The following is a 12,321-nucleotide window of genomic DNA, read 5'->3' as shown; positions in this document are numbered from 1 at the left end:
GCTTAGAAAATTGATCACAATGCAACTTCATTGTGTATCTGAATTGTTTATACTTTCCCACTAACTCTCAGAACTTTTCTCGTCCGCAAAACTAATTTAAAATTAGTTCCACTCAACTTTTTAGTGAAAATGTTTGCAATTGTCATTATTGGGGAAACCAAATAAAGTTTTCAAAATTAAATTACAACAAAAATTCAAACAAACTAAAATACAGCGAATACTTCAGCATACTAAAAAGAAGAAAGAGAATTAATTCACTCTCACCGTCCCCATCTTTAGCAATGTTCTTATCATTTGTAATTTACTTATGCACTTCAACACGAATGGCATTGCAAGGGATGAAATACAAATCATCTTGGGTGGTAGTGCTCAAATAAAAATGCCACCATTTACATTTTCTTTTACAGTACCATTGATGTAAAACCCAAGCTTGCAAGGAAAATGAGGATTTCGTACGTCTATATTGCAAGTTGTAGCACCAATTTACTAAGCGGTTCAAGGAGGAGGGTAAGCACCGACTTACAGTTGAATTCTCCATTTGACTCCATCCCCCTCTTCATCCACTTATTGAACTTCTTTTGCATTTTTTTTCGTGCATTTACCATCCCAGTTAAATTTCATAAAAGATTTCATGCATTAACAAATAAAATTAATTAAATTAAATTACAAATTAAATATAAACCTACTCAAAGAAAGATTTTTTTAATCTAGCGATTTATCATTATAAAAATAAAAAAGTTTCTTCCTATTGCAAAATATATTATTAATTAATTCATTGTAATGGAAAATTAACGCAAGAGTGAAAATTCTGAAGAATTAATGAGCTGTCTTGTGAAAGTATATGTTTTGATCTTTCTTTAATAAGCTGTCACGACTTCCAAGACAATTCCCTATAATTCTCACGTAATTTATGTCATATAATACTTATTTTATGCTTAAAGAACAACACCGGAAAATTCATAATAAAGTTTTATAAATAGGTGTACGTATACATAACCATCAATGCTGGAAATAGCATTTATATAGATATAGGTATACATTTCAAAAAATCAATTAGCATGACGTATTCAAGTTAATTTATATCCATTCATTGAATTTGAGAAAAAAAAAATCAAATTTCGTTTTGGATGAAAATTAAATTATTGTGATAAAAACAAATAAAAAAAATTGACTCACCAGTAGCACCAAAATTGCAATAATGATGAGAACTACGGTGTACCAATTGGTTTGGACCCATTTTTTGAATGAAGCTATACTCTCGTCGGATAGGAGGAGTTTTCGCAGTGTAGCCAGTGGTCCGGATGGATCCACTTCCCTGCACTTTTGGAACACATCGCAGTATCCATTGTAATCATTGCAGGGTGTTCCTGGTTTAGCAAACATATCAGGAACATCGTAAGGCGGTTCATTCCAGAGAAAGGAACTTTTGCAGGGGCTACTCTCCCCTGGCTTTTTACAGCACAATTCACATGATTTTGTTGTGGGATCCGATGGACCCGGAATGCACTGACACGACTCCAGGCCGTACGCCAGGCAAATGGATCCCGTGCACTCGCCCATGTAGCACACAAACTCCTTATTGCAGATTGTCTTGTTCGGTTTATTCACCGATGGCGGGCACTGGGGCATACGCCCATCACAGAAGCTGGGATCACGGCAGCCATTGTCATCACGGCACTTATCGCCGAATTTCAGTGTGCATCCAACGGTGCAACATGGACCCTGCGATGGACTGCACAGTGCACGCGGTGTGAGTGTGCACGGCTTTTCATCTATGCTAGGATGCCGTGACATTGGATAACAGCACTTATCCTTGCAATCTTCTTCCCACCCACAATCACATTCTTCACCATCTTCAACAACACCATTGCCACAGATTGATCGTTGTGGCTCTGTAAATAAAATTCACTATTTATTCACCAATTATGGAATCCATTGAGGGTGATTATGTATCACAGAATGTAAAGAGAAAAAAAAATAATATCTAACACCCCATTCTAACGACTTACCCGTGAAGCACCCTTTGGCACTACGCGCTTTTGCATTCAGCACTGGCTCTATGGCCTTCAATGAGCATGGTGAGAATTTATTGTTATTCCGCTTATCGCCGGATGTGGCTCTTGCAAACATAATATAGTTGCCATCCTCACCACCGGGTGTACATTGTTCCGGATCATGCTAAAATATTTATTAGAATTTTTATTTATATTCTGCAAAATAAATTTTCAAAGCGCGTTATTGCATTTGATAAAAAAAAAGTTGTCCCTTTTTTGCAATTGAAAGATTTTATCATGTTGTGGGTTTTTTTTTGTTAGAGAGAATTGATTCACTTTCGGCGTTTTCCGAATAAACGTAAATCATCATTTAGCAGTATCCCAAAGAGCACGGCGGTTTCCGGCCGTATTCCATTTCGGCCAAAATGTATTCCGCGCGGGATTCCCGCTCAGGCACCGTATGGTGCACCATATATGATGGTATTGGGAAAAATTTGGTACCCAAAATCGGGTCGTGGTTCCATAGCAGGTAAAATTTTACGCCTAAATTAGGGAATACCATAGGGATATCCGTATGGTGTCTGGAAACAGCCTCTGCCACGACTGAAAAAACTCCTACATGTAGGCAAAATTTTTGACATTTTTTTTCTCTTTCCCTCTCACTTATCTTTCTTTCTCTCAAACACATTATTTTCTCTACCTAATGCTCTCCTTTTACAATAGTGTTCCCTTTTCTATTTTGCCTCACCGGGAGGCAAATGGCCAAATTTCATGGAGATGTACTTTGGCAAAAATACCTCGTCTTGGCAATATTATTCACAATGAAAAATTCGCGCGTTTTCACGCGTGAAAAACATATGCGAGATTGATTTTCAGATAGGATATAGATTAGAAGAGTCATAAATGACCTTCTCATTTCATAAAAATTAATATTTCTTTGAAAAATTAGACAATTAAAAAAATTCAAATTATACCCACATCATTATGCTTATTTAATACAACATTGCATTATGTTTCTTATGCTAGAAACATTATTAAAATGGCATAAATCGCTTTAGTTTTCAATAAATAAACTTTTATAAAATATCCATGCCACGTGTAGCTGAAAATAACCTCAAAAGGACAACCATTCGTCGAATACATGAAAAAGCTTTGCATTTCCGTACAATTTTCTTCAGCACATAAGAGCATTTTTATGTTGCTGACGCATTTGCTCTAAGAAATCATTGGGAAACACATCTTGTATTCAGCATTAAAAATGATAATTGAAAAAAAAATCAGAATTATTAAAAATCTACCTGAAATTGGGAGGTCTTTTCTTTGGGCTGCATTATTGTTCCCTCAGAAGAAAAATATGCTAATGCTAATTGCTAATTCTTCGAAAAGTCCAAAAAGTATCTCTCATATTGTAAAAGGATTACATGTGTTAAAACTTTTTCAATGGAATTCTAAGATCAATCAGGTAGATATCTAGTTTTTATTACAGGACCCATTTGCTAACTAAATCTTATGTAGGTAAAAATAATTAAAAATATTTGTACCTAATATTAGGAAACTTTATAATTATTCAAGTCAAATGATTATATTAAATTCATTAAATTAATAATGACATTTTTGAGAAATGCGATAGTGTTTTTATGTTGGTATTAAAAGAATAGTTTTTATATTTCATTTAAACTAATAATTCTTTATTATATTATTTGAGTGGCTTTTTAGTTAAATTTTGAATCATGTTTTCTAAAAATAGGGTGGTCATACCCAAAAAATGACAGAATCACATAAACAATCCTTCCAAAATTATTTAATTTCAAGAAAATCTTAATAAATAGCGATTTTGGTACCAAAAAGAGCATAAAATTATGTTCAATGATACTCAATTTAATCCTTAAAATATGTTTCAATGATTTCTTTTGTCTATCTTTTGCGAAAAATTGTAATTTATCAAAGATTTCGGATTGTTTACAGTCCGTAGCTTGTCCGGAGAACATCTTCCCGGATACATCCAAGAATAGGTTAAGATAAAAAAATTATTTTAAAACACATCATAAATTCATAATTTGATCAAATTTTAACATAAATTTATAAAACTATCAATGAAATATTAATTATGGATTAATACTCTGAAAATGATTTGAATATTTTATGATTATTATAAAACCACGTGTTCTGATATTTTAAAACCAAAATTCACGCGTGCCACGCCTGTATTTTGGAACCAACGTTGAGCCGTAATCTCTAAATTTTTTGGATCCAAAATTCACGCGTAGCCACGACTCTGTGTTGGCACCAAAATTGAGGCATAAACTCCGGTTTTTGTTGGACCCAAAATTCACGCGTAGCCACGACTCTGTGTTGGTACCAAAATTGAGGCGTAGCTACGACTCTGTGTTGGTACCAAAATTTAGGCGTAGCCACGACTCTGTGTTGGCACCAAAATTTAGGCGTAAACTCCGATTTTTGTTGGAACCAAAATTCACGCGTAGCCACGACTCTGTGTTGGCACCAAAATTGGGGCGTGGAGCAGACTGATCACGACTGATTTTGTTAATTTTATTTATTTTACAATTATTTTACTCTGAATACATCTGCTCCATCATATATTAACTAAAACTAATCAAAAAAAATTGCCAAATATTTTTAATTCTTCAAAATATTAGAAATTGTACTTCAGTCGTGGCACACTCCGTGAGTTGACACCATATGGATAGGTGTATGGTTATCCAAAATGGCTAGAGTCGCCGGCGTGCTCCTTGGGATATCAACAATCCATTAATCAGAATATCGTTTTTCCCTTTTTTTCTCATATCCACTTTAACGATTAAGTGTCAGATAAAATTGCCATTTGATTGAAAACATAATTATTACTCAATCAATGCAATGCAATAAAAACCAACAGGAATGTTCTCATTTTTTTCCTGATAATAATTTGTAATAATTTGTTTATGGTATTATTAATTTTACACTTCCGAGTAAACAATTTGCAAATCCAATTATTAATTTGATAAATCAATATTGTGCATTGATATGTATGCTAATCACATAATTATAGACAGATACACCGTATTCAGGTGCATCCTCTTTAAATATTTGCCTATGCTTTCCATATCAAAGGAGTAGTTCTAATTAATTTATAGACATCCATATCAGGCAAACAATCATAAAATTGTGGAGAGAGATATCATATTGTGTAGTAAAGAGATATGGTTATGTGTCTCAACATACGAATTATTCACCAATTAGTACAGCAATTGGAGACGAAGCGTGTAATTAAACTCCCCAGCCAAAACCCACAAGTATTGAATGTGTTCAGTTCACATAATATACACCATATGTAGGTACATGCCGTAAGGATAATATATAATATAGAATAGAATGACCAATTTAGCCAATGGAAAAGTCTCTCAATGGTATTTAATCAATATCACTAAATTAACTTTCTATTGCACCAGAAAATTTCTGGTTCAGTTTTTTTTTTTTTTGCTTTGGGAAGGTATACACGATGGGAGCAATACCAACAAATGGGCAGTCTTTTCGCATTAACGTCATGTGCATAAATTCACCTACCGGAGACCCAAAATTGTGGCCAATTTCATGGGCTAGTGTGACGTGGGATACAGCGGGTGGAACGTGCTTCCCATAATTCAGTAGTGTCACAATTCCTGTGTTCAGTGACTTCAATGAACCACGGTAGTGCTGCAAGAAACAAAAAAGGTGTTTTAATTAAAAACATTGTTGTATCGGAAATATTATGAACTTGATGCATTATTTAAATTATGCGTCAGAATTTCAAATATGTAATATGCCTTAAAAAAAACTCCTCAAAGAGAATTGTATGAACCCCAAAAACAGTTTCAAAATCACTGGATGAAATAATAAAAATAAATGTTCATGGTCTTTAATACTTTAAGCAAGTATTAGATTAAATATCCCTACATTTCAAGAAATTGAATTCATTTACATCAGATTCTTCAGCTGTCTAAAACATAAAGAAGCAAGGGATGAAAATGATTTTTTTTAAAACAGCAAGAACAATGGGAATAATATTATGGCTTTGAAGGAGATATTTATCAGAGATTTTCAGCGATGCATTCATGTGGAATTATTAGATATGACAGTTTGAAATGCATTTTGAATATAAATAAAACATAAATAAATTTTCTCACCCCCTCGAGATCTTAAATTAACTGCTTTTCATAAGAAATAAAAACATGAGAATCACTTTAACATCACCAATGTTAACAATGAAAGAAAAATAATATATTGTGAGTTTAATAACTTATTTAAATGTAGTGTATAATGGGTGTAATGATACATACATCAGCATTCAGCATCTTACAGTTATGAATATTTACATTTTACTATGAATTTCCCACAACATGATGTATGATCATTTTCAAAGTAAAATTAAACTTTCAGAATATGAATTTCAATTCATTTGTCGTGTGCAAAAATCCTTTTAATTTGAAATTGCATTCCATTTATTAAAAGTTGGAACTAATATTTGAAAAGTTATACCACTTATTTTCCAGTGTGCGTAAGAAAAAAATCCTAATTCCCTCCAATGAAATTTCGTTTGAAGAAGATTTGAAGCATGATGTGCAAAATTACCCCTTTCTTTGGCACTGCATCGCTTATATGTGTAGGGGCACCCCTATGTAGTTAATATTAATTGTCGACTTTGGAGAGTAATTCATGAAAGTGGGAAAACAAAATTTAATGCAATTGCCACCACCCGTATGCATAAGATGGGTGTTGTGTTTGCCTCCCAATAAGGACTTTCAAGAGAGATTATAATATGCAGTTAGTTATTTTAAGCACGTGCAATTTACCAAACTTTGGCATTCCTCAACTTTACAGCATAATGGACAACTTTGCCTCTTATGCTCATATTGTGAGTTTACTTTAGAGAGAGAATCCTTACCGTCACACATACGAGCTTTTGTCTTTTAGTCCTCCTCAAATAACCCACCCGTACTTTAATGCCCCCATCGTATGTAAAGATAGTTATTATAGATTGGTATGGAACATTAAATAGTTCCATCATGTGTAAGATTCAGTTCTCGTTATTCGGGAGGGTACTAAAGCTACTAAACGATAGACCGCACACATTACATGCTTCCGAAAGTTGCGAAAGCGCACCAAGCTGTGAGGCTATATATCTTTATAAAGTTCTTCCATGGTGTTACCTCACTTGTAAAATTTTTTAATGACCATTTTATTACCATATTTTAAGAGTTTAAAAGTATCTACATGGCTATTTAATAGGCTATCGGAATACGTACACATATTATGTATGTACGTACATATATTTAAAAGTTTAATGTTTTTATATTAAACAGTAGGAATTTATTATTAAAAAAGCTTAATCTACTACTGGTCTATGTATATCAAGAAAACATGACAAAATGTCGTGATAAAATATAAGTTCTTTGTGATTTTGTAATTCAGATATTAACAATTCATCCAACATTTTTAAAGGTTTGATTTTTTATAAAAAAAATTATACAGCAAAATATCTCCGTATGTAAAATATGAATATGCAGTGCATAAGCATGCGAAATAAGTAATGTAGATACATGTATATTAATTTTGCATCATAAGATAAACAAACAAATTAGAGATTCATTCTCCTTGGTAGTGTCATATTCATTGAAGGTTCAAGCAAATGAGAAACAATGTTGAGTGTAAATATGTTGTCAAGTAAAGGATGTCATGCACAATACAAGGGCGAAGTACCTAATTGAAGGAAACGCAGAAAACAATTTTAACCCACCCAGTCTTGTAGGGAATCAAAAAAGGATAAAGAATCGCCAAAAATATTCACCATTTTCCACTGGGGTCACAACGAAAAAAGACAATAAAGTTTTGTAAAAATTCAAAAAAATTAGCCGCCATTCGCCATTTTGTTCATTTCAATGCATGAAGCATATGTTTCAATGCTTCGTCATGAGCTTGTCTACGAGAGTTTGACATTTCATTCATTTTTTTTTTGGGAGAAAATAAAAAAATTGCATATTTTTTAGTTTAATTATCGTGGTAAATGTGTTTTACGTGTTTTTCGAGAGTGATTTTTATATCTGAATACCTGAAGGATGAATTCCCGCACAGCTTGTGACCGTCTCAGCGAGCACATCTTTCGTTACAAAACAAAGCAATCCAAAAACAATGGTCGTGGATCGTCTTGAAGATGACTTTTTCACAAATTGAGAGATCCTCTGCGCTGGAATCCTTTGCGTTTCACACCACCACGACGGACAAGACGATGGATTGCTGGTTTTGTGATTCCCTGGATGATGTCACGCAAAACCTTACGATGTATCTTGGCACCACCTTTCCCAAGACCTTTTCCACGACCAATGATGTGCTCGCTGAGACGGTCACAAGCTGTGCGGGAATTCATCCTTCAGGTATTCAGATATAAAAATCACTCTCGAAAAACACGTAAAACACATTTACCACGATAATTAAACTAAAAAATATGCAATTTTTTTATTTTCTCCCAAAAAAAAAAATGAATGAAATGTCAAACTCTCGTAGACAAGCTCATGACGAAGCATTGAAACATATGCTTCATGCATTGAAAGAGACAAAATGGCGAATGGCGGCCAATTTTTTTGAATTTTTACAAAACTTTATCGTCTTTTTTCGTTGTGACCCCAGTGGAAAATGGTGAATATTTTTGGCGATTCTTTATCCTTTTTTGATTCCCTACAAGACTGGGTGGGTTAAAATTGTTTTCTGCGTTTCCTTCAATTAGGTACTTCGCCCTTGTATTGTGCATGACATCCTTTATCCCACAAAGGACACACCAAGCAGTAGCGGAAGGATACACAGGGAAAGTAAACAGAAATAACTGGAATGGCATGTAAGTTATTTGGTCGGTTGGTTGTTGTTCTACACAGGAGGGAAATCATCTCTCGTACACTGTAATAGCATCCTTCTACATTATAAGCATTCGCTGGGAGGCACACACAAAACATATTGTATGAAATGAAAAGCAACATCATGGAATGACTTCAAAATGATGAAAGTTGAGCGCATTGTTGTTATATTTGATTATCAAAAATATAAACTGATATTAACAATTCCCATTTCATCAGCGTATGTAGGCTATGTAGGTTTGTTAAGTGTAATTACAAAACGGGAAATTGTAGCATTAATTTTTTAAACGGTCTGGACCATACCACCAACAATAATGAAGTAATTTAAATTATGGTGTATGTATCCCATTGTCGTTTTTACAATTTTTTTTATATACCAACAAATTTTCATGTCACACCATGTTTCCTTTTTTTTCCTTGACTACCACTTGCTGGGGTGGCGGAAGCATAGTCATTAATTATAGAGGGATTGGTGTATGAAGTGAAAACACAGCAGATTATTTTTTTCTCTTCTTTTACTACCTAAATCCGACTACTTCTCTCGTGTTGACTTTCATTCGAAACCCCATCAGCATTCCCATACCGAGAGGATATGAGAGAAATCTCTGCGAAAGAGATAGAATGAAAAAGTTTTTCCCCTTTGTTTGATCATAGGGATGGACACAAGATGACTTCCGGTCCCACTGTTGTGTAGCAAAAGTAAACAAGACTTACAGTGACATAATTTGTCTTTCTGGGATTTTTCTTACTCTGAAAGGTTATTCTTCATCGTTTACATAGAAGGGAATTACGAGCTTTTTCAGTGAGCTTCCCGCAACTTCTCTCACATTCGTTTAGTACATAGAAATCCTCCTACCATATGACTTGGGCTATACCATATAAAAAATGTTAACACTAAATCTCATCTGCAAAATGTTTTATTCAGTACAATTGAGAGCATGAAAATATTTCAATTTACTTTTCCCTGGTGTAACACATTTATGAAATTCCCTTTTCTATCTGTTTTTTTCTCATATACATATGTAGGTAGGTATGTATTATAATTTACAATATGTAGAGAAAAAAATCCCAAAAACTCATAAAAGATATTTTTGTCTCATATCAAGATTTTTGTCTACACGTCCTTCAATATATAACTTCATTACGTTTCTTCGCATATCTTTCCATTTATTGGGTAGGTGATGTGTTTGAAACGTGACACTTTTGGGAAGACTGCAATCAAGGATAATAAGGCAAGACGGGCGAGGTGAATTGAGATGGAATGAATTGTGTTAATATAGGTAAATGAAATGAATATGAATAAAGTAAATATACTTATTTGAAATTAAATTATTTTGAAATTAATTAAAGAAAAACAAGTCTAAAAGTCTAAAAGATTTTCCAAATTAATTGCCATAGAAAACTTTTTCTAAGAAAAAAAATTGTATGATGACTTTAAGGAAGTTAACTTAATGTTTTAAAAGCAATTCAATAGATAATGTGAAACGTACCCCTGAACTAATTAAATTTCTCCTTAGACATTCATAAATTATTCATTGTTTGCATATTAGATATACCACCATACTAAGCAGAAATGCAAAGGACTTTGGAATCAATAAAGTATAAGGAGAAGTTATATTGTCACGTACTTATATGATAATTACTGAGAAGATTTACTAATTTAAATATTTATCGTTTTCTTATTTGATAAATAAAGTTTGCATTAATTATTCCAACTATTCTACTGAATACACATTAAATAATTAAGTAGATACCCAAACTTAAAGTATTGCGATGCATACTGATCAATTGCTCTATTTTAGTATTTAATTAAGTTGAGAGGAGATAATGCAATAAAAACAAATGAATTCATCTAATCCCATTAACCTGAAATAGCATAAGCATTAACCTTAGCATAAGAAATCGAATGCTTATTCCATCTCATGTTTAAATTAGGGATAAAAAAGGACAGAGAGAAAATGTTGTAGAAACAAAAAAAAAGAATGAGTACCTATGTCTTATTCTTAAAAAAAATTTGGGATAGAACCTTCGTAGTCATTACATACATTAAATTCATGCTTTATTTTATGTGGATGGAAACATCTCTCTCTTTCGGCTCTATCCCAATACAACAGAGAATCAACTCCTGGGAAATTTCGGCAAAATCTCCATTGCATGGACGAAACCATCACAGCCTGACAATAATCAATATTATTAAAACGAACTGCTCGCCATTCAAGAGGATCGGCCTCACCATTTCTGAAAGGCTGCTCCCCAAAATATTCGCATGAGCACGAATAGGACAACACATTTGATATGAACGTGGAATGTATGTAGAAACATATAACTGAGACACTTCAAAAACAAACCAACTAGCAGTTATGTATGTATATATGTACATACATATGGTACGTACATTTTGTGTTTCACAAAATACACTCAACCCCTCTTTCTGCACCCCCTCAATATACTCAACGCCCCAATCACGAGAGACAAACTCTATCATATATGGAATCCCCGACCCTAGAGGCTCAAGCTTCCCCAGAAACGACAATATTTCGCTCTATTTGCGGGAATATAACCCACTGCTATTGATATATAAATCCCCAGCCTCCCTTATCCCTCAGAGCACAAAGACCATTTCTTTATTCTCCGCAATTTTCGGTTCATATTGATAAAAAAAAAAGACAAAAGTGTATCCATTGGCAATGGATGTAAACTTTTGGAGGAATATGAGAAAAATTCAGAGAGCATTTCAGAATATTTAGAATTTCATTTTACATGTCTCACAGATTATAAACTCTCTCCTAAAGTTGTCAGTGAAGTTCCAAAATCCAATAAAAGTATTTTGTCTAGTCCACTACGGTTGTTATGAAACCAACTTTATCTAGGTTAAAATATCTTAAAGTTTTCCAGAAAATAATTTTTTTTCCTTCATCTTAAAATGTATATTACTTGACATTCTAACCACAGCCCTTATATTTTTGAAAGTTCTAAAGATATGAAAAATCCACTCATACAAGTTTGTAAGTTTGCAACAAATGTTTGAAATTGAAAATCATACAAATCTTCAAAGAACTTGCCACAAATGTATGAAATTCATTTTGGTAGGTATTGAAGTTTGTGGAAATGTAGAAATGCACGTTGTCTAGTTTATGGATTCTGCACATTCTGCATGTCTCCATAATATGCAAAATAATATCCTATATTTTTTATTTAATAATTTCATCGAGAAAAATTAAATAGATCACTTCTTATACTTAAACTTTTAATTGTTGTTTCAATAATTTTTAAATCACCAAAAAAAAATTCTCAATGATGGTTCAATAGTAGAGAAGTTAGTTAAGACTTAATGAGTAAGTTTGTGAAGATCCCAAAGCCAAAACTCTTCTGAATAGATGCGAATTCACGTTTTGTGTGCTAAGTAATTGTGGTGAGGTATTGAGTTATCGATTGCAGAAACGTGG

General features: G+C 33.3%; 1 protein-coding gene across 7 annotated transcripts in view; it reads right to left on the bottom strand.

The window, feature by feature from the left end:
• The window catches only part of LOC129797822 (uncharacterized), a 63,893-nt gene that overhangs the window by 6,894 nt on the left and 44,678 nt on the right, over positions 1–12,321 (bottom strand). For all 7 annotated transcript variants that reach the window (XR_008751362.1, XR_008751364.1, XR_008751363.1 and 4 more), the window contains 3 exons: positions 5,559–5,687; positions 2,010–2,178; positions 1,177–1,892 (listed from right to left, as the gene is read on the bottom strand). Coding sequence is in view for 3 of the 7 variants with exons in the window: in XM_055840659.1 (XP_055696634.1) it covers positions 1,177–1,892; positions 2,010–2,178; positions 5,559–5,687 (1,014 nt within the window). In the remaining 4 variants the exon portion in view is untranslated. The remainder of the gene's footprint in view (positions 1–1,176; positions 1,893–2,009; positions 2,179–5,558; positions 5,688–12,321) is intronic.

Source organism: Lutzomyia longipalpis, chromosome 1 (genome assembly GCF_024334085.1).
Source record: "Lutzomyia longipalpis isolate SR_M1_2022 chromosome 1, ASM2433408v1".
Classification (NCBI taxonomy): domain Eukaryota; kingdom Metazoa; phylum Arthropoda; class Insecta; order Diptera; family Psychodidae; genus Lutzomyia; species Lutzomyia longipalpis.
Note: the sequence above shows the minus strand (reverse complement) of the source record. Positions and strands in the feature narration are given on the sequence as shown.